The sequence below is a fragment of the Leuciscus leuciscus genome (assembly GCF_965113295.1).
Source record: "Leuciscus leuciscus genome assembly, chromosome: 22".
NCBI lineage: Eukaryota > Metazoa > Chordata > Actinopteri > Cypriniformes > Leuciscidae > Leuciscus > Leuciscus leuciscus.
This window is the reverse complement of record NC_138746.1, coordinates 7,057,817-7,081,095: the sequence shown is the minus strand read 5'-3', so window position 1 is coordinate 7,081,095 and position 23,279 is coordinate 7,057,817. Positions and strand designations below refer to the sequence as shown.

The following is a 23,279-nucleotide window of genomic DNA, read 5'->3' as shown; positions in this document are numbered from 1 at the left end:
ACTTGCATGTAATTAGACATAATAGCCTATTTACTGTTATTACTACAGTAAGTATTTGAAGAGTTCAGATGCAAAAGCCTCTAAGTGCCATCTTAAATTTTCTTCTAGAATGATCATTTTTATCAAGCTTGTATATTTAAATTCAGTAATTTCACTTAAATGGCAATGAAAATGACCTATTAATTGTCATTTAAGTGAAATTACTGAACTTAAATCTACGAGCTTGATAAAAATGATCATTCTAGAAGAAAATTCCAGATGGCACTTAGAGGCTTTTGCATCTGAACTCTTCATTTATTCAACAATGACATTAAATTGGTGACAGTGAAGACATTTTTAATATTACAAACAATTTCTCATGAAAGAAATTAAGCAGCACAAATTTCAGCATAGATAATAATAAATGTTTCTCGAGCAGCAAATCAGCATATTAGAATGATTGCTGAAGGATCATATGACGCTGAAGACTGGAGTAATGACCATCACAGAAATAAATTACATTTATATTAAAATAAAAATTTTTTTTGGAATGTTAGTGTATTTAAACTCGAAGGATAAATCCCTACTCAAAAGGGGAAAAGCAATCGGTTTCACTTTATTTTGATGGTCCCTTTAACACATTCTGTAGACTTTAAGTAACGTTGCAACTACATGTCTATTAACTCTCATTATAGTGTTAGTAGAGTATGAATAGACTGGTAGGGTTAGGGTTAGAATAAGTTGACATGTAGTTGCAAAGTTACTTGTAGTCAGTAGAAAGTCTGTTGGGGAGCATCAAAATAAAGAGTTAGCAGATATTAGGTAGACAGTCCACTAATACTCCAATGAGAGTTAGTTGACATGTTGTTGCAAAGTTACTTATAGTCAACGGAATGTTCAAGAGGGACCATCAAAATAAAGTGTAACCAAGCAATCTGCAGATATCCAACTTGATAAGGAAATAAAAAATAAAAAAATTGAATTTTTGGAATAAAATAGGAATTTTTGTCGATCCAATAGGATTTTATTTGATGCATAATGTTTTCTTATGTGATACTTTTTGGATTGGCTCCAATTGATTCTATTATTGATTCCATCCATTCCTTTATTATTCGTCTTGCTTCTCACTTTATCAGAGAACTAACACACACTTTGCGCCCACCACATCATTATCATTATCACCCGGAGTCTGTTTCAGGAACCTACAATCGAGGCCTTGCTGACAAGCTGATTAAAGTGAGTATTTGTAGGCACTAAGAGCTGCTATTCTAGAGTCCTGTACAAAGGTTTAGATCATCAGATGTGAGGGGAGACCACTCTCCGTTCTCATTCCTCACTGTATAATGTGTTAACAGAAAGCAGATGGCTTAAATGTATCACACACCCATTCTTCTGTTACATCATCAAGTCTCCATCCCCCACATATGGATGCAATATATAAAAAGAAATGGGAAGAGGAGCCTTTTACAATTGAGTTCCAACATTACATAACCCACAATCCCACATACATTAAGAGAATCATATGGATCTGAACATGTTAACACAGAGCCCTGAGAGGATAAGCATATTGTTCTTACCAAATGTTTGCAGTCACAACATTTCTGTATTCATAGCATAGGCGTAATTCTATGGGGGGACAGGGGGACACGTCCCCCCCAATATTCAAAGAAGGACAATTTGTCCCCCCCAATATTTGATCGTAGGCCTACTGTATGATTATGCGGGCAATATCGATGTGATTGCAAATACGTCTTTCTTTCCAGCTCCGAAAATATAAAATCCCGGCCGGTCCATTTCCCAAATCCATTCGACTGACCTTACAATATACATTAACAAAACCTATTTCTCCTGAAATCCATGTCATGTTTTCCCTATACCTTTTAGTAGCTCGTGCACCGTCAGTGAGTTAGGAAAAAACAAACAGAAGAAGAGTTAGGAGCGCGAAATCTGACAGACATTTGGCACATATCTATGAATGGTAAAAAGCTCCAGTTCAGGCGCCGGCTTGATTATATAGGCTATATTTAGCCTACTTTTTATTTAGGCTATTAAATCCAGGAAATTGGTTAACGGAAAATGTATTAAAATTAAGATACAATTAATACAAAACGAAAGTCGATTTAAAGAAAGGCTTTGTGCCTTCTGTTTGAGGTCTCTGTGAAAGTTTTAAAGTCTTTTAGTACCGCTTCTGTAATGGAGAACTGTCACGTAGCCTAACATTGTTTTGTTTTTTTTTCTCATAAATGCGAAAACGAAAAATAAAAGACAAAATACTTTTTTTAAAGACAAACGCTTTTTTCCCAAATCGCTACAAATCCATATTTTTTTTCCAAAAATGTATGGATTTGTAGCGTTTTGGGAAAAAATTGATGGATTTATAACGTTTTAGGGAAACAAATGGATGGATTTATAGCGTTTATAAAAAATTAAAATATATTGGCAACTCGTAGCCCCGGGGCCCAGTGAGGTCTTAATGCGGCCCTGGCCACTATATGTTTATAGAAGAATATAAGAGAGAGATCACTGGCCGCTTTGTCGTCAATTCAGGCTTGAAATTGATGCCGATGCTGTAATCATTACAGGGTGAGTAGGCCTATACGTTGGTTTGACGATCAGATGTAATAAAATTCCTTGTCGTGTTATACAATTACAAACATTCGGACTCTGACTTTTATTTTATTTTGATTAAAAAAATGTGTGCATGCACCAACACAAAAAGTCCCACAGCTGTCCCCCCCAATGTGTGATTGACAATTTCGCCCTTGATTCATAGTACACTGATCTACACTTGTTTAGTAAATAGAGCACACTGCCAGTGTGATGAATAAACCGATTTTACAAAAGATCCAATCAATTCCTTATGGACAAAATATAGTCCCATCCTAAATTTGTTCTTATTCGAGAAGCCATTTGACCCAGATATACGTCACAAAGGAAACACTAATAGCAACTTCCATTTCAAGCTTTTTTAAAGATAGTTTTACATTTAGATTTGCTGTCATATAATGCACACTTAAAAGTTGTTTTTTTAATAGTTCATTAATACCAGTTACATATAAAAATTAACATTCATTTTTCATACATTGTGATGGCAAAATTCACTTGAAGAATATATATATTTTTTAATATTGTCCATTTATCTGTTGGTAGTCATAATGAAAAATATAGTATTAGGCTATGTTCACACTTAGCGTCTTTTTTCAAACTGCCAGCGTCTGTTCTACATTATAACCCTATGGAGTAAACCGTTTTTTCAAAAAAGTCCTGAGCGCTTTTTTAGACGCCACCGCCGGCGTCTTTTTCTGCAGCTCAGCGCGGGTTTTTAAGTAGAAAAAAGTTCAACTTTTCTGAAAAGAACGCCCTACGTCAAGCGCCTTTTTGACAGCTGACCAATGACAAGCGAGTAGCGAGACCTGTCGTTTCCATAACAACAAGAACAACTGTCTGTCGTGCACCCACAAACGTCTTTGTGAACCGACATTCTCCTCCCCGGTAACTTTAAAAGCCAACGCAAGAGCCAACTTTCTCTTTCTCGAAATTGTTTGCATCACACAGCACTAGGCTACTGTTGCAGCTGTTGTTATAGCAACAAAAGGCGCGCTCGGCTGCTATTTGTAACCGAACGCTGCCAGCGTTTTTTTTTTGCAAAAAAAAAGCCGTTGTCAACTTTTTCTTGTCAAAAAAGACGCTAAGTGTGAACATAGCCTTATATGGTATGAGCCAGAAATGTAATATCGTTGAATAAAAAAAAAATAAAAAAAAATTACACAAAAAGTACAAATTTGGTTTCCATGATGGTAGCTGACACTGAACTACATTGTGCATGTTATGATCATGCAACAAAGTCACCTATGACTGTTTAAAAGCATTATCTATTGCCTAATGGCAGTGTGAAGTATATCATGTACAGTACACTAGTATCTTGTTCCAAACTCAGATTATGACTGTCTCCAACTATAATCAATCCTCTGTGTTTCCAAAAATAAAGCACAAAAGGTTTATAACACAATGAGCAAGAGAGAGAATAATAAAATAATTTCACCGTTATAAAGCATCTATGAAGGCATCAGATTGCAGAGGGACGGCCTTTTTTGGACTCGTGGATAGAGGAGCTCTCAGCGGTTTGTTTCAGATATAACATTTACCAGATGTTAGCGCATCTAGTTCTTCTTCTGTATCTTGTATTCCACATGCAAGAAAGTAACACACAAATACAGAACAGACCGTAACAACCTTGAATTTAGAGAGCTAGTGATGGTGAGAAACTGCTGATATCACATTAATAAGCACAAATAAAAACCTCACACTTAAACAAAGCTTTATATGATGTTGTCTGGTCTAAATTTTATCATGACACATAGACGTCATGGACAGCATACATTTCCAAGCCACTCTACCTTGTTTTCCCTGAGAGGTCAAATACGTGTGCAGTATTTGCACACAGCACAGCTGACAGTCATACGAACCTGCCACAGCACGAGAAAGAAATACAAAACCTACAATGTTTTTTCCATCTCAATATATTTTATTGAAATAAAAGATCTACTAGTTTTTAAAAAAAAAGCACAAAAATAAAAACATGAACATCAATCTGTACTCCACTGAATGGTTACATTGATACAAAACCAATCTTTTATATCTAAATGAAGCTAAACAAGACCGCAGGGGTGCCCAGTCCTGTTCCTGGAGATCCACCCACAGGCAGAGTTCAAATCCAACCCTGATCAAACACACTTGTCTGTATTATCAAGTGCTCCTGAAGATCTTAATTAGCTGGTTCAGTTGTGTTTGATCAGGGTTGGAGCTGAACTTCGCAGGAAGGAAGATCCCCAGGAACAAGATTGGGCATCCCGAATATTGAGGGTGTGTACAGGTGACGTCATAGCATGGCATTTAGCGAGTCTGTGTTACTCACACCCTACAACAGTCTCCTCTGTGGTCAGCTTCAGCAATTTGCTTCTAGTCGCGTGGTTTGGTAGCAAAGGTGAGGTATCCAGTGTGTCCTGCCATTTCTCTTGGTGGTGTGGCAGTCCTGCAGATTACAGAGGTGTTGCCAGTGTATGGGACTTCCTCTTGATTAGGATCTGAAGCCATCTGTGTGCTGTTAGTACAGCACTCCTCTGGTCCAAAGTCTGGTAAGGGCAGAGTGACAGAACGAACGTCATGCACCCGCAGCAGAACCTCCAGTGTGCAGGTCTCCTCAAAGCCATGGTTCAATAAAGCCTCACAAGTCCTCTGGACCTGCTCTATACACGGTGAGAAGGAGCAGAGACGACCTCCTGAAGACAGTGAAAAAGAAAATATTTGTAGTATTATTAGCATATTAGCTAATTATCATACTAAAACCTCAAGTGCACTATTAAAAATAAAGGTTCTTTATTGGCATCTATGGTTCCATGAAGAAATTTGAACATCCATGGAACCTTTTCAATGCACAAAAGGTTCTTTATACTGAAAAAATAAGGTTCTTTATACTGGAAAAAGGTTCTTTATAATGGAAAAAGTGTCCTTTAGATTATAAATTTTCGGGACACACAAAGTCAAAGAAACTAGCCAAAAAGCTGCACTTGAACACACCAAAAGGACTAAAGGCGACGTCAAATAGCATGTGCGTTCTGCGCCTGCATGTAAGAAATATCCATCTATATCAGCAGGTTTCTATAGGCTATTTTCATCAAAAAGGAAAACTGAAACTAAGACTGCAGATATACAAACTGTAAAACAAAGCAGCGCTTTATAATCATGTAGATCACTTTCTTTATTCCAGTCGGCTCATGTAATTATGAAAATATTTGTGCATTCGAATGCTCAGGTCAGCCTTCTGTCCGTGCCGTCTTGACTTCTTTGATCGCCTTCATCACTTTCGCTTTTATTCTCGTGCACTGACTCGTTCGCTAGGCTAAAACCCAGACGGCGTCCTACACCGACCGACGCTCAAAAATTTATTTTATAATGGCAGTGGATTGCAACCAACAGATTAAAGCTCAAAAACATGCATCCATCCATTGTAAACGGAGGGTCCATCCAGGGGGTTAATAAAGGCCTTTTGAAGCAAAACGATGAGTTTGTGTAAGAAAAATATTCATATTTAAAACTTTATAAAGTAAAATAACTAGCTTCCGGCCAGACAAACATACGGATTCCACTTAAGTGTAAAGCGCAACTTATGTGAGTAATGTGACGTACTGCTGATATTTACGCTATGCCATGACGCACTACGCTACTTCTGATGTCATTACATTTTATAAGTTGCGCATTAGGGGCAAGTAGACTGCCGTTTGTATGTAGTATGACCGTTTGGCCGGAAGCTAGACATTTATTTTGTAACGTGTTAATTATGAATATTTTTCTTACACAAACTTGCTTCAGAAGGCCTTTATTAACCCACAGGAGCCGTTTGGAGTTTACGATGGATGACCGTTTTTGAGCTTCAAATCTGTTGGTTGCAATCCACTGCCATTATAAAACTTGGAAGAGCCAGGATATTTTTTTATATAACTCCGATTGTATTCGTCTGAGAGAAGAAAGTCATTTACACTTAGGATGGGCTTGAGGGTGAGTAAATCATGGGCTAATTTTCATTTGAAAGTGAACTAATCCTTTAAGAGTGTATACTTTCATTTAAGTATATACTTAATTTGTATATACATTGTGTATATACATTTTTGACACGAACACTAGCATATGCGCACAGTCAAACACATTGCCTTTCAAAGTATACTTCATTTGATATCGCAAACACAGCCACTCACACTAGAAAGTTTCATCTTTGTCCAGCGTGTCTGCGGTTTTTTGCATTCCGTATAAACTAGAGTGGCATGTCTCTCTTAACTAACTCAAATTGTTCGTCACAACACAGTGTAAAACAACAGACTGGGCCAGTGTCGCCAACTTGCAGACAAACTAATGCAAAAAAATTCAATGCATTTTTCAATGATTCAACTTTTGTGGCAGAGACAGCCACTCTCGAATTGGACTGTTGAGTCACAACTGATGCTGCACTGGTGTTCCTCATCCGGCGTGATCCATGGTCTCCTGAGACTGGAGAATGCCTCTCATTCTATGATTTAGAAAATTCCCAAAAACTTAATCTGGATCTCTGTGACTCACCTTGTCTGTCTACAAGTTTGCATCTGTTCTTTATCAAACCACTGAGCAGATACACAAGTCTCCAGCACTTGTGCTACACTCTGTGCAAACCTGAATAGCTGTTTACTAGTAGTTTAAATGAACCTCCCTGTTTGACAGCAACAAGAATTACTATTTGTAAAACCTTATCAAATACCAGACAAGACCACACTTGTGGCTGACGTCAAATCAAACCTGAAACTACTTCAAAAGCAATGAGGAACAGGAATATTTTTTTGCTCAGTTCTCTTTTAAAAGAAATGCCCATTTGACCGCGACAGTGTTCCTCAGTAGATCCAAAAATGTCATGCAGTAGCCTAATTATTGCTGTAAACTGAGGGGCAGACTCAAAAAAAAGAAGACAAAAATATATATATATTACACGATTTCTGCACTTATTTCAGGTGCAAGTCTACAGAATCTTGTATAGTGGATGTAAAGCGGAAGTGTCACTAGGGCCATCAAACGGAACAGCAGAACAGATGACCATTTTAAAACAAGTCTAAGGGTGTACTCACACTGGGCAATCTGAAATGTGCCCGAGCACAGTTGACCCCTAAAGTCTGGTTCGTTTGACTAGTGTGATCTCTCTGTACTGTGCACAGGCACGGTTTGTTTAACCATCCCTGGCCCGCTTGGAAGAGGTGGGCCAGAGCATGTAGTGTGATCGCTAACCGCACCGGAGCATGGAACAGCTGCTACTTTTGTGTGCGCTACTGTCATTACGACAGCAAACATCTTCTATAACTACACTTTTCAATTAATTCAAGTATATTTAGGTTTATAACGTGTCTGGTTCTCACCTTATTGATGAACCTGAATTGTAAGTTTGCAAGTAAAGCTGCAAATTCCTCCATTAAAGTCAGCTACCTCTGTAATAATCTTTTGATACGTGCAGCACAATCAAGTGAAAATAGGGGACAATCACGCCAGGGCACGGTACAAGGCAACCGTGCCTAGTGTGAGTACACCCCCACCCATCCACCATTGTAGGTAGCCCCGCCCCCAAATCACATAATTGGCCGAGGAGATAGTCACACCACACCCAGTAGGCTGTTCAACAAATAAAGTTCTGTGGGTGCAGATTTCATGCAGGCCTGCTGAGAATAATCAGGAAGGGATGTCGTGAAGAATATGGTTCCTCAACAGGCTTACTGGAAGCAACCAATAACTCACTAAGCTGTTAAGGGTTAGAGAGCAGTCGACATGCACATGTTTGCATATTGTTGCCTTACTGTTAAACGGTTTCATAATAACATGATAAATAGAGGAGTAAAACTGAAACAGCAATCTCTTCCACTCCTTTGCCATCTTGCTCCACTAACACGATTGGAGGGAATTTGGGCTTAAGGTGGTATTACTAACATGCACAAAAATAGCCACTGCTGATCAGAGTAAGAAGATAGACAGGGTTATGTGAGGAGAGAAGTATGAGAAAGAGACCTTAATGGGTATAGTTTACTCTTTGAATCTGTCTTTAGACTCAGTCCAATCACATTCACTTAATCCAGCATGACCCCATCCTTCACTCTCAACATTCGCTATAGAAATATAATGAATGGGAACCACTGTAGGAAAGCAATGCAGAACTGTCTCACTCTCTTCTCTTGAGCCTGACAATTTTCACAGGGATGCATCAGGGATCCAAAGTCACTTGGTGCCTAAAAATATACTTTTATAAAACAAATAGTTCAGGCCCTCAATGCTGATTGGTAAATACAGCGTTTCGACCATCCTAAAATCTGTAATACAGTAAAGGTGATGATATACGGGGCAACTTTGTTGCTGGCCAATGTTGCCGTCAATGGGCAACCAGGTGTGAGACAGGGCCACGTTACATGTACTTACCATAGTAATAACAGTAAAGTATGCATAATTACATGAAACTAACCCTCAACCAAACCCTAATCCTATAGTAAGTGCATATTGTTAAATTATATTACTCAGTACTTACAATTATTTTATAATTATTTATAATTTATACTTTATAATTACACCTTAAAAATAAAGTGTAACCCAACTCTGTTGCTACCCTGCTGTCTAATTGTGATTCTACCTGTGGGTAGATCAGATGGCAAGCAAACAATCAGTTCTCGTTATCAGTGTGTTGGATGCAGGAGAAATAGTTAGGAATAAAGGTCTGATCGACTTTGACAAGGTCCAAATTGTTATGGCAAGGCGACTGAGTCAGAGTTTCTCTGAAACAGGAAGGCTTGTGGGTTGCTCCCGGTCAGCAGTGATGAAAATTTACCAACAGTGGTCCGAGGAGGGACAAACCACAAACTGGCAGCAGGGTGTTTGCCACCCAAGGCTCACCGATGCACGAGGGCAAAAGAGGCTATTCTGTCTGGTCCAAGCCAACAGAAGTCTACTGTGGCTCAAGCACACAACATTTTAATGATGGTTATGGGAGGAATGTCACAACACACAGTGCATCGCACTCTGCTGCATATGGGGCGGTGCGTATTTGACCCCTGTCCACTGTCGAAAAGCGCCTACAATGGGCTCGCGAGCATGGGAATTGGACCTTAGAGCAGTGGAATAATGTTTCCTGGTCCGATGAGTCCCGTCTTCTTTTACATCATGTGGCCGGCTGTGTACGTGTGCTCTGTTTATCTGGGGAAATGATGGCACCAGGATGTGCTGTGGGACAATGATAAGCCAGTGGAGGGAGTTTGATGCTCTGGGTAATATTATGCTTGGAAACCCTTAGTCCGTAAAATGTGGATGTAAATTTGACACTTGCGACCTACCTAAACACTGTTGCAGACCAAGTACACCCTTCATGACAATGGTGTTCCCTGGTGGAAGTGACCTCTTTCAGTAGAATAATGCACCCTCCCACACTGTTCAGGAATGGTTTGAGGAACATAATGCAGAGTTCAAGGTGTTGATGGATGAACAATGATTTGAAACGTTCAACATAGGCAACTCAAATAGTACTCCTCACACAAAGCACATCTATCTTAAGGCTGGAATACACTACGCAACTTTTAAAACCTGAAGAGTATCATACACTTTACTTGTAAATGGTTACAGAGAAAATCCAGACATCATCCTAAAAAACTGAGGATCACACACTACACAAGACATTCAAGTGGTTCCGACATACTCATGCCAAAACATGCGCCTCGTAGGAGACGTATGACTAATGGAAACAATAGGTGTTCTAAAATCGTCTCAAAACATAAAACATGTTTGTTGTCCTTAAACACACTCTCAAAGGAATTTTTAACTATTTTTCGTTTTGCTGAATTGGTGGCAAATTTGTACAATGTGCTTACGCCCCACTACAAAAGTTTAGGTTTAGGGAGGACCTAATTTCCCCCCCCTAAAATTTTTCATTTTTCACACAAATCAAATCGTAGTCTGTGCCCATCATACACTACGTGATTTCTGTAAAATCTGTCAACTCTAAATGCCCAAAATCTGTAGAAGAGCTTTGATTTTAGGCAACTAGCATTGACTCCAGACTGCAAATCGGGGGGAAATTATTTGGATTTTAGATGGATTACATTTATATGGATTACATTTATCGGAAGGCACTGATTGGAAAATATCAAAAATGTTTGATAGTTTGAGTGATGTTTCTGTATAAATTTGTTTTGTTAGGGAGGGAACGACATGAAAGTGTGGTAGTATGTGATCCTCAGTTGGTTTGTGCATGACAGAGAGAGAGAGAGAGAGAGAGAGAGAGAGAGAGAGAGAGAGAGAGAGAGAGAGAGAGAGAGAGAGAGAGAGAGAGAGAGAGAGAGAGAGAGAGAGAGAGAGACAGAGACAGAGACAGACAGAGAGAGATAGAGAGATTGTGGAGTTGATTGTGCAATTCCATTGACAAATAAGGCCTTTGCATGAAAACGCAGTCATAAACAAAGACATCAGGTCTCCTGGCAACAGGGGTCTGAGTAAGAAATGAGTTACGCCAACAGCTCGGATTCTCTGAGCACTTAAACTGAGTAACAAGACTGAAAGGCCAAAAATGAGAAGGAATAAAGAAACAGGCAGGATAAAGAATCACCTCAAATCACTACACACTCTGATTGTTGCATAATAGCAATAAAATGTACATGTTGTGAGAAACATGTTAGTAGTCAAGGACAACTGGCTTGGAGTTAACCAAAGTTTAATAGTCAGAGCCATGCTAAAGTTTTTTGCACTGAACTCCTGATAAGTATTGCACAAGATAGTCAATTTGTCAAAAGAATCCGAAAGAGACCAGCTAATGTTGAGAATTCCAGAGCCTTGCCCATGCTCACTAAAGTCTCACCACATGCCCCTTTATGGTCATTATTACCCAGCCAGCAAAACATTCTGCATGTGTGTATATAAATCAGATTCTCTAAAAGGGGGTGTAACGTAGAGCGCTGCAGAAATTCCACTATAATGAGACAGAGAGACTCGATTTCCTCCAGGAGATCCTCTCTAATCTTATACTCAGCCAAGGCAGATCTTTACACGCATGTAGACAAATTCAAAGTATTTGGGTAGTTATGAAATTTCAGCAGTGTCTTGTCACCGTATGACGTTACTTCAACCGAAATGGTTTTAAATTAATTATTTGACATTTATCTTGTAAAATTATTGTACGTGTTTTTAATTAATTTGAAATTTTACCCAAATAACAATTAGATTAAAAATATATATATATAAAAAACATTCAACTACATCTCAGCTTCAACCTTTACAAACGCAGGAGAGTGATGGGTTAAAAGCCAAGGGCTATGTATTTTTATGAAAATTCCTCTTTAAGTATCCTACTGACACAGGGGAATAATTCATACACAAGGACTGCTGACCCCTTACTGGGACACTGACTAGTCTAGGCCTGCCCAGTAGGGCAAAGTGAGTTGTAGTTCCCATGGAAACAGCCTCTTGCCAAGTGGTCTGGTCACTTCTGAAGAAACCATTTCTGACATGCCCACTCGATAAAAAAACAAATAGTTGTTCCAACAGAATGATCAGAGAAACCACAGACAAAACAACTATGAAATCTGTTCGAGCTGGGCAAACTCAAGCCAAAGTCTTCATGATTAATTAAAGTTACTGGTGTGACATCATTTTGGTACAAAACTAAGATGTAATTATGCAGAACAAGAGGCCTCTTGTCTATGATTCACAGAAGCTGCCTCAATAACTGAGATGAAAACCTAAACTAATTTAAACAAGAAATTCACAATTTAAGAATTAGGAATCTCACCCCAAACCTCCCATTCCATGGAGGTTATTTGGGCATTGATTTTACTATGGTATTCTTAAAACTACCTTGGTTAACCAGGAAAATACCATGGTATATACTGTATATCAAAATACCATATATTTAAAGTACTTCTTGTAAGTGTGTGCATATTGATAACTTTAAAACGGCACCATTTATATGCCTGTAAAGTTGTGTGTTCATAAAGGTCACTGTAGTCTTCAGTAGCATTTATATCTTGTGATCTGAAGACTCACTTTAGTGTCTTCATACATTAGTCATGGCGACAGAGAACCACATGCCATTTAGCATTAATATGGTAATAATTTCTCTTTAGTTATTTCAGTTGTGTACTCTCACCCTTGCGTTTCATGGCCCTCTTGGCATGTGTGACTGCCTCCCATGGAGAAGGGATGTCTAAAAAGACCGCATCAGCTACACCTGTGATGCCGAAGCCCTCCGCGCACACGTCCTGGTTTCTAACAGTAACCAGGTGAGACACCTTGTGCTCCTTGAACTCCTGGGTGGCCTTCTCGGCTCGCTGAGCGTGGAACTCGACTGTGTGCAGGTGACCGGTGGGAGCAATGGTCCGCAAAATAGAGTGAGACAGAGAGCCGCTGCCTGTACCTGGAAAACAGACACACAATCTGCTGTTAGAACAAGCCCACCACTGGGAATAAGTGGTCTGAGTTTGAGATTATTAAAATTAATATCAAATTACACTTTTTCGGAATGCAACAGTTTCAGACACTAAATAAAATAAATGTAAACACATTCACCTCATTGCTATAACCACATTAACGGGATAGTTCACCCTAAAATTAAAATGATAATTTACTGACCCTGCTGTTGTTCTAACGCTGTATGCAATTCTTTCTTTTTTCAAACCACAAAAGGGGAATTTTTTTTAAATGTCCTACTCGGGCTCGTCCATATAATGGCAGTGAAAAGCGACCAGCATCACGCTTTTTAAAAAAAGATGCAAAAGTATCACATAATGGTGCCATGCCACACAGGCCATATAAACAAGTGTTTTGGGGGTATACGATAGGGTTTGGTGAAAAACAAAACAAAATGTATTATTTAACAAAAATCCTGACCTCGATGTGACCACTTCTCAACGTGCGCATTCATGAGCCGCAGTTCACTCCGACTCGCCCAGAAAAAGCACACAAGTTGTGAGAAATCAAGATTAATAAATATGCGTCATAAAATACAATGCCTAGAAATCCCAAAACGCTATTCTTGTACTTTCTTCACCGAGTTGAATATCTCCAGAACTCTTGTTTGTTCGATGACAGTCAGAATGATAGTTGACAGATGTGATAACTTTTTGTTGCGACAAACACAACAGATATTAACCTCAGAGAAGAAAGTACATGGATTGTATTTCATGTTGCGTTTTTGTTAATCTTGATTGCTCACAACTTGTGTGTTTTTCTGGGCGAGTCAGAGTGAACTGTGGTGCTAATAGACTCACGAACACACACGTTGCATAGATGTGCACAGAAGACCAATGGCCAAGATCAGGATTTTCGTAAAATAATACATTAAATTTCGCTTTTTCACCAAGCCGTATCGTACACACCCAGAACACGGATCATTCTGTAATACTTTTGCGTTTTTAAAAAAAAGCTTGATGCTGGTCGCTATTGCTAGCTTGATGCTGGTCGGACGAGCCAAAAAAGAAAGAATGGCATATTGCATTAGAACAACACCAGTGTTAGTAAATTATGATTTAATTTTAGGGATAGTTCACCCCAAAAGGAACATTTTCAAAACACAAATTTACTGTCCCACCACTAAAAGTCTACTCCACCAGATCTTTCAAGCTTCAAAAAGTTCATAAAGAGGTTATAAAAGTAATCCATATGAATCGAGCCATTTAATCCAAGTGTTTGAAGAAACAGGATTGCTTTATATGATGAACAGATTTAATAAGGCTTTTATTCACATATAAACATTGATCAACACACATACAGAACGTCAAATATTGTAAACAGAAGCTCAAAAGCACTTGTTTGGCACACAAGAACAAACCTCATTGGTTCGCTTGAGTACACTTGAGCTTCTGTTTACCATGTTTGATGAAGCCTATCAGAATATGCACCATAACGTTATGCTCCATATTTGGGTCAGAATATGCACCATAATGAACAGTCTTTAAATATGTGCAAATTGTAATTCTGGGTGATTACATGTTTCATTTCAATTGTAATATTCCTGTAATGTATGTCTCTTTCATGTACCAGGATTCAGATTAAGAGGAGAATCTGCTCAATGTGATCAAGCCAATACTAGGGAGAAATAAGTCATTGAATAAGAAATAAGAGGGACTGACAACTCCATAGTGTCTTGCACATTCTCATGCTCTACATTTTACAATTCACTGCACTGTTGTGTGCTTTTGTCTATGACATGAATGAGAATTAATGAGTTGATTAAGTTGCAGTGCAGAAAATCACGCACCACAATAAATGGCAAAAGCAAGCCTCTCCAGTATTTCCACAAGAGAATAGCAGGAAAAGTACATGCATGTTTTAATTTAGTATTTGGGCCACTAACATGTGGAATATTACAAAAACAAAAAACATCTTATTTGAGGAATATTGACCTTAATCAGAAAATAGTGCACATTCAATACATGGTCACAGAGTTAAACACAGTAATAACGTGTGCATGACCATGTACATTGTGATACACGTGCATGTGAGCAAGCTCTGGTGTTAATGGCCCATCTTCCTCTTCAAGAACCCATTAGTATGCTTTTGTTCTCATGGCAACAATAGGGTCAATGTTTAGTCCACAGCGTTGCATTCAGAGAGAACAGTGAATGACGTAAGAACGAGAGGCTCAGCAGGGGAGAAAGAACACACTGAATTATTCCAAAAGAAATATCTAATAGTATCCTTGAATGATGAAAAACAAACTTCAGCCTGCACACGTGGCAATTTTGTGGGACAGTCACACACACCTGAACACTGCACTGATATCTAAGTGTTAAATGCTTGTCCAGCTCAATGCGTTTGGAGGGCACCGAGGACAGAGCAGAGTGTGTGTTGTGTGTGTGTGCACGCTCAACAGCCTTTAATGGATTCATTCAGAATACAAGAGGACCAACAAGTTGAATGAGCCAAATTGAAAAGAGTCTCGTCTCCAACTCATCTCTGCCGAGCCTACTCTGCCCACTCCAACTAGACAAGTCAATTTTATTTGTATTGCACTTTTCACAATACACCTTGTTTCAAGATGAACAACAACAAATATCTGCCAGTGAGCTCAGAAAAATCAATCAATCTATCTATCTATCTATCTATCTATCTATCTATCTATCTATCTATCTATCTATCTATCTTAAATTACTGTCATATTAATGTTACATTTTAAAATAAATATATTATTTTGAAAAGTGTCTATCTGGAGCAGAAAACAAAAATCACCCGAGTTCAGAGAAATGTCCACTTGGATGATGAGCAAGGTGAGGGAGTATTTTGACAGCCAAAACTTTTCTAGCATCTTTTCTGTCATGTTAAACCAGCATATAATTAAGCTTGCTTATAGGATTGTTATACTACCGGTTATGTATGGACAATACGGTATGAAATTTTATACCGGATTAAAGGAGAAACAGGAAGAATGAAACTTAACTGAAACTTGAACAGTTGCTATATCAACATCCTAACAAAGACAGCACGCTTACATTATGTATTGTTGTCAGTACACATCAAGCTTTCTTGCGATTTTGGCACCCGTCATGTGTTCAGATACTTTTCATACACGAGATGTGCGTTCAAACCCGGACACGCAAGTGGTTACCGTTGTAACGAACAACAATACCTTAACCTTATGTGGACTAACTTTTATATGCAACCCTCTATGGACCCACTGAAGCTCGAGTCGCCATTGGCTAGTACATTTTTTCATTTTACTCACCAGACTTTTTACATGGAATGCAAGAACAATGCAAATAAAAAAAAATTCTACATAAATAGCCTATAGTATAAATTTCAAACACTATTAAAGTCAAATTAACAGTCTGTAATAAAATAAGAAGAAATAATCAAACTACAACCAATAGCACAAATAAACACAATAGAACAAACGATGCAAATTAATTAAAAAGTGCTTTTCATTTTTTTCAGGTAAATCTAACAGTAGTTAGATACAGATTAGGTAGATTAGGCACAGAAATTGAATAATCAAATGTAAAAACACTGCATAGTCTTCACTGTATTTAAAGGGGTACTTCACCTCTGGAAAGATGAATGTGTATTTAAAATGGGCCATTTATGTAGAAGAAATGTGAAATTATTTTTGAATTTGGAGCTTTCTAGACTGAGAAAAGCCAGAAAATGCATTTTTGACTTATGTGGATGAAAGACAACAACTCCCAGAATGCACTTGCTTCGCTGCCCTAGGAGGCCACTCCCAAGCCACGCCTACCGGTAAGAGAGCGCAGTTGAAAACAACAAGGCTAGGCTACTAGTGAGTCTCCGTGACGAGACCCGGGATTTCGAGATCGCCCAAAATGTCCAGGATTCGGCTTTTGCGTTCTACAGTCGCCATTCATTATGTTTACTGTGGCGAGCAGGACGGGGCTGAGGGGCAAGGCTAGGCTTGCTAGAGAACGGCGCGAGGCCGGTGGCGTGATTGCTGAGACGCACCGATCTCGTATCTCTCACGGAGGAGCGGGAATTTTCTTAGCAATGTTAAAACGCACATCAACCGATCACTTGTTTAGCGTTCATGTAAACACTACATTCAGATTCACCAATCGGAATGAATTCAGTTAGATTGAAACAAAAGGTGTGCAGGTAAACAATGAATGGCGACTGCAGAAAGCAAAAGCCGAATCCCGGACATTTTGGACGATCTCGACGGCCGGACATGTCCGGGAAAAAGAGTATGGTAACCCCTACTACTCAGCTTTCTCCACAGAACAAGAGCCTTTTAGCTTAGCTTCCAAAGAAAGATAGCTGACACTATGTGTACATTCTGTGAGTGAGATCCCACCTCCTATGGGCGGGCTGAACACATGCGGGACAGCCCCTACTACTGGCTGTAGTCTTTAGCCTCTGGCCAAAAATCCTCAGATGACGCAAAATGACGACTTGTGGCAAGTGCAGCACCAGAGAGTAATCTTGACCACACTTGCAAGAAAATGGATAAGTAGGCTACATAATAAAATTCACAAATATTATTAAAAATACATAGTCTGAGTTACTAAAACAATCTTTGTCAAAGAATACACTTGTTTATTCATAGTTTGAATGTTCGTTTCCATTTGTTTCATTTCAAGAATTATCCATTGTTGCTTTTACAGCTACAAAGCTGGGAGCACTAAATGATATTCAAAGTCACATTGCATGCTTTTAATATTAAAGGGGAACTATGCAGTTTTTTTTAAGCTTCATTTACCTTAACTGAACAGCTTCGGAGTCATTGGAATGGTTATATTACTTTTTTAAGGTTGAATGGTGGCCGTCTCGCTTCCCCCTAGCGCCTGTGAGCAGCGCCTTGCAACTTTGGGCCGGCGGGCATATCGCGTGATATAAGGTCTCGCGATGTAACGAATTGCTTTACGGCACTGCACACATACATTTTATTTGCTAGCCTTCTGTGTATCATACATGCCTCAGTGGACATGGCTCCGTGCGTTCGCCGGCTTCTTTGAAAACAAATGCACATGACCAGAGGGAGAAGATGGGAGGGGGGAGAATCGCCAACAAGTTTTTAGAACAGTGTTGTCAAATATCTATTCCGAAGCTGTAGGGGGAGCTCTATAGAGAAACCAGCGAGCAAAAAGCAATTGCTTTTGCTCAAAAATTGCCAAAACTGCATAGCGCAGCTTTAAATAAAGCACATAAACAGTACCTGAGATTATCATTGCCACACTTTGTGTTTATTGTTCCAGCCGCGATGTCGCAGAAAAATAGAAACCGTTTCTAAAATAGTATCGTCGCGTGTCGTGGCTGGTTGATGGCATGATACTGCACACATGCGTTTTCTTTCTCGACTGTTTATGTTCAATTAAGACATAACTGACTATGTTTACTAGGATACTCGCCAACACAGGCATGTTGACAATTTTGTGTTAAGACGTGAAATAGAGCTCAATTCAGTATTTGCGTGCTGTCAGACAGCTTTGGCTATTGAGTTATTTTCACGTCTTCTTGCACTTCAATGTTAAAATTAATTAGGCTTAAAAACATATGCAAATGCTAAACATAACGATGATGCAGTACTTGCCAGATCGAGACAGCGTCAATTCTCTTTTCGTGGCATGTGTAAAAGCCTCTCTCTTTCTCTCAAGGTGAGTGCGATAGTGCAGAGTGTGAGAGAAAACGACAGAGGGCGCTCTCAGCCAAGCGACAGTGCGTAAAGCTCAGTAGGCAATTCAATTATATATCTGCGCTAAACTTATTTTTTTCCTCCACCTCAATCAGGCGAAAGAAATCGTACAATTTACTAGCCATTGGCTAGTTAAAAAATTTTTTTAGTCGGCTAGTGTGAAATTCTTTCGCACATGCGAGTGATTTACTCGCATTGTTGAGGGTTAATTTGAGGAAATCTGTTTATAATAGGCTATTACGTTTGAACTTAATGATTTTATTAAGTCCTATTGATTCAGTTGATTTGAATAAATATGTACAGTGGGTACAGAAAGTATTCAGACCCCCTTAAATTTTTCACTCTTTGTTATATTGCAGCCATTTGCTAAAATCATTTAAGTTCATTTTTTTCCCTTATTATTGTACACACAGCACCGCATATTGACAGAAAAACACAGAATTGTTGACATTTTTGCACATTTATTAAAAAAGAAAAACTCAAATATCACATGGTCCTAAGTATTCAGACTCAGTATTTAGTAGAAGCACCCTTTTGATCTAATACAGCCATGAGTCTTTTTGGGAAAGATGCAACAAGTTTTTCACACCTGGATTTGAGTATCCTCTGCCATTCCTCCTTGCAGATCCTCTCCAGTTCTGTCAGGTTGGATGGTAAACGTTGGTGGACAGCCATTTTCAGGTCTCTCCAGAGATGCTCAATTGGGTTTAAGTCAGGGCTCTGGCTGGGCCATTCAAGAACAGTCACGGAGTTGTTGTGAAGCCACTCCTTCGTTATTTTAGCTGTGTGCTTAGGGTCATTGTCTTGTTGGAAGGTGAACCTTCGGCCCAGTCTGAGGTCCAGAGCACTCTGGAGAAGGTTTTCGTCCAGGATATCCCTGTACTTGGCCCATTCATCTTTCCCTCGATTGCAACCAGTCGTCCTGTCCCTGCAGCTGAAAAACACCCCCACAGCATGATGCTGCCACCACCATGCTTCACTGTTGAGACTGTATTGCGGACAGGTGTCTGGTTTTCTCCACACATACCGCTTAGAATTAAGGCCAAAAAGTTCTATCTTGGTTTCATCAGACCAGAGAATCTTATTTATCACCATCTTGGAGTCCTTCAGGTGTTTTTTAGCCAACTCCATGCGGGCTTTCATGTGTCTTGCACTGAGGAGAGGCTTCCGTCGGGCCACTCTGCCATAAAGCCCCGACTGGTGGATGGCTGCAGTGATGGTTGACTTACTACAACTTTCTCCCATCTCCCGACTGCATCTCTGGAGCTCAGCCACAGTGATCTTTGGGTTCTTCTTTACCTCTCTCACCAAGGCTCTTCTCCCCCGATAGCTCAGTTTGGCCAGACGGCCAGCTCTAGGAAGGGTTCTGGTCATCCCAAACGTCTTCCATTTAAGGATTATGGAGGCCACTGTGCTCTTAGGAACCTTAAGTGCAGCAGAATTTTTTTTGTAACCTTGGCCAGATCTGTGCCTTGCCAAAATTCTGTCTCTGAGCTCTTTAGTCAGTTCCTTTGACCTCATGATTCTCATTTGCTCTGACATGCACTGTGAGCTGTAAGGTCTAATATAGACAGTGTGTGTGGCTTTCCTAATCAAGTCCAATCAGTATAATCAAACACAGCTGGACTCAAATGAAGGTGTAGAACCATCTCAAGGATGATCAGAAGAAATGCACAGCACCTGAGTTAAATATATGAGTGTCACAGCAAAGGGTCTGAATACTTAGGACCATGTGATATTTCAGTTTTTCTTTAATAAATGTGCAAAAATGTCAACAATTCTGTGTTTTTCTGTCAATATGGGGTGCTGTGTGTACAATAATGAGGACAAAAAAAGAACTTAAATGATTTTAGCAAATGGCTGCAATATAACAAAGAGTGAAAAATTTAAGGGGGTCTGAATACTTTCCGTACCCACTGTATGGCTAACGTTGCTTAAGTTTAACATACGATGATCAAAATGCAAGCCAAGCAAATCGCATGTATCTGACCTATTTTTGGCAGCATTCAGTATGGGATTTTACTGTTCATAGATTAAGTAGTCTATTTCAAATGGATTGCATATACAGTATGTATATATATGTATAACAAAACCCACAGAACCGCTGTGTTTGTACTTTGAAATGTGTGTGCTCATTAATTGTGCTATAAATTAAATCATAGCCTTTTGAAGTTTAATTTTCACATTAAACCGTGTCGCAATTCCTGTTTTTCCGTACCCAAATGTAAGGCATCTTGAAATGATCAATAAGACTTTCATATACTGTGTGAAACATTAAAGATAATTGATGGCCTTCAATTTTATAAAACTGAATTTAAAACTTTAAGACTTTTTAAGGACCTGCAGGGACAATATACTTTCGTTATTGTGTTGAACAGAAATTATTCAATATTTTAAATAAAGCATCTGAACAAATCTTCATTCAGACTTGCTTTACTCCCATTTTTAGAATATGCTTTGCAGTAGGGTGGATTTCAGAAGTACACTGGAGAAAAGTGGGCAGCATTTAATCTGACAGGCTGAGCTGTTTTTGAGCCTCGTAAGAGTAGGGTTACATTGCATTAGGGTTATATTGCCTGTCCGGCAATATGGAGCACTTTCATTGATCAAACCTCCATCAGCAAAATATGAATATGAAGTGTTCTTCTGTGTATATATGACTTGAGTTCACCTGCTTGACACTTAAAAGTCAAGTATCTCCTTGCTACAGCAAGGATAAGACTGTATAGAAGATCTCTAAAAATTCAGATGCCCAAAATTTTTTGATGGTTCTCATTCTTACCTGACTCGCAGACGACGGAGCCCGGTTTGAGGTCCAGCATCAGTGTGATGTTGGCAATGTCTGTCGTGTAGAGGATCTGTGTTCGGTGGGGAAGGTTAACAGTCCACAGTTCTGGTGTGGGGTGCAGCACATAAACCCAACCACCCTTACTGCAAGTCACTTTGGTACCAAAGCGCTGTCCAATCAGGTCGCTAGAGTGGCGGATTACCCCATAGCGGGTCTGCGTCTGAGCTCCGGACTGAACTTTGATAGGCATCATGGAATCATGACCCAGGAAGATAATGACAACATCCCCTTCTTGGATGAGCTCGGAGTATTCCACAAAACTCATGAGGCAAAGCTGGGTTTCAATTTCAGTGAAAAGTGTGGCCTGGGATGATTAAATTACACTGTTCTGTTATAAATGAAAACACACAAACTCATTATTATCATAAGTTAATGGACAAAACATTTACATTAATATTTGTATTCCATCATATTACTTCATAGACTAAATTGAATATTTAGGATATTCCCATCTTTTAAAAAAAATATTTGTGTTGATAAAACAGACACTTTATTAATTTTAAATTGATTATAAACAGCATGGCAATAAAGAGCTATGCTGTCATCCTTTTAAAATCCTGTCAAACTAATCTCTGTACTTTTAGAGAGATGGACCAAAAATTCCACTGTTGACACTTCTTGGAGGATTATGTCTAATTGTCTATTATGGCTTTTGTTTAAAGCAATTAAAGCAATAATGCCAAGAAAGCAGTTTAAAAAAAATATTAAATAGAAACGTAAAAATAAAGACACAAAGTTAAAAGTAATAATAAATTAAAATTAAGTTAAAATAAAATAAAAACAAATCTAATATTGTACTGAGTAAACGGTTTACAAATGTAAACGTTTAATATTTTATTCAATATATTAAGATACACATAGCCTATAATCTCAAATAAAAACACGCACGTCAACTAACTTAACGGTAACGTTATTCAAAATCCAGTCAGACAGTGCGTAGCTGCTATTTTGATTTAAATAACGTTAGTTGTAAACCGTTAGTCACCGTTGGTAACGTTACCAACCTGTCAAACTGAACATTACCAGCACCTTCTGTGTAACCGCAATCAGGAGACAGTTCAGAACAGAAAAACAAAATGGGCAACAATTGTGTAAGTTAATCTGATAATAACGCACTTGTTGATATCTGTGACATTTTTATTTTATTTTAGGTAACGTTATTTGATTCAGCAAGGTGAACCGGAGGAACAGGAGGAACGGACTCGCTAAACAGCGACCACCGGTTTCATTACAAACCATCGACTACTAAGATATAACGTTATACATATTTTTAAATGATCGTTTTTACAGGAGGGCTAAACTGAATGTGAACTAACACTTTTTAAAAACACCATTCATTAGGCTACATCGAGCACAAACTGAAGTGTTTTTCAAAGCGTAAACAGAGTAACCGTTCACGCATTGCTGGAAAAGAAGCGTCTGACTGACATGTCTTAACGAACGTACATCGTTCGACATAAAGATATGTTTAACATAACGAAAGACTCAAAAACTCACCGTTTCTATAAATTTATATTAGGGAGAGAGCAGAAAGAAAGTACAACACGTGTGTGCGGCTAGTCTGCTTGATAAACCGCATGCGATGCAGACGTGGTCCGTCCTACAGAGCGGCTCTTTAACTCATCTGGATAGACTCAAACGCATGTGAACGCGTTGCTCGCCGTATACAAATCTACAACTTGTCGCAAAACGTCTACTTCTCACGACACAACCAGTCTCAGGAAAATGATGTAAGAGTATTTTAAAGGAACAGTATCTGTTTTGCATAAACGTCAAGAT

At 38.9% G+C, this 23,279-nt stretch overlaps 1 protein-coding gene across 1 annotated transcript; it reads right to left on the bottom strand.

The window, feature by feature from the left end:
• Window positions 1-4,537: 4,537 nt before the first annotated feature.
• On the bottom strand, window positions 4,538-23,174 carry trmt61a (tRNA methyltransferase 61A). The gene is made up of 4 exons (XM_082153968.1): window positions 22,998-23,174; window positions 21,435-21,828; window positions 12,662-12,928; window positions 4,538-5,258 (listed from the first exon to the last, which is right to left on the bottom strand). Exons 2-4 carry the CDS (start codon window positions 21,763-21,765, stop codon window positions 4,939-4,941), a joined length of 918 nt encoding a protein of 305 aa, XP_082010094.1. The 5' UTR covers window positions 21,766-21,828; window positions 22,998-23,174; the 3' UTR covers window positions 4,538-4,938.
• Between the last annotated feature and the right edge of the window lie 105 nt (window positions 23,175-23,279).

Excerpts from the sequence above, each read along its gene's own strand:
- trmt61a (XM_082153968.1), bottom strand. The coding sequence starts at position 21,765 with ATGAGTTTTGTGGAATACTCCGAGCTCATCCAAGAAGGGGATGTTGTC. Across the intron at positions 12,929-21,434 it reads CTCCGTCGTCTGCGAGTCAG|GTACAGGCAGCGGCTCTCTG; the intron begins GTAAGAATGAGA and ends TCTGTTTTCCAG. Across the intron at positions 5,259-12,661 it reads GAGGGCCATGAAACGCAAGG|GAGGTCGTCTCTGCTCCTTC; the intron begins GTGAGAGTACAC and ends CACTGTCTTCAG.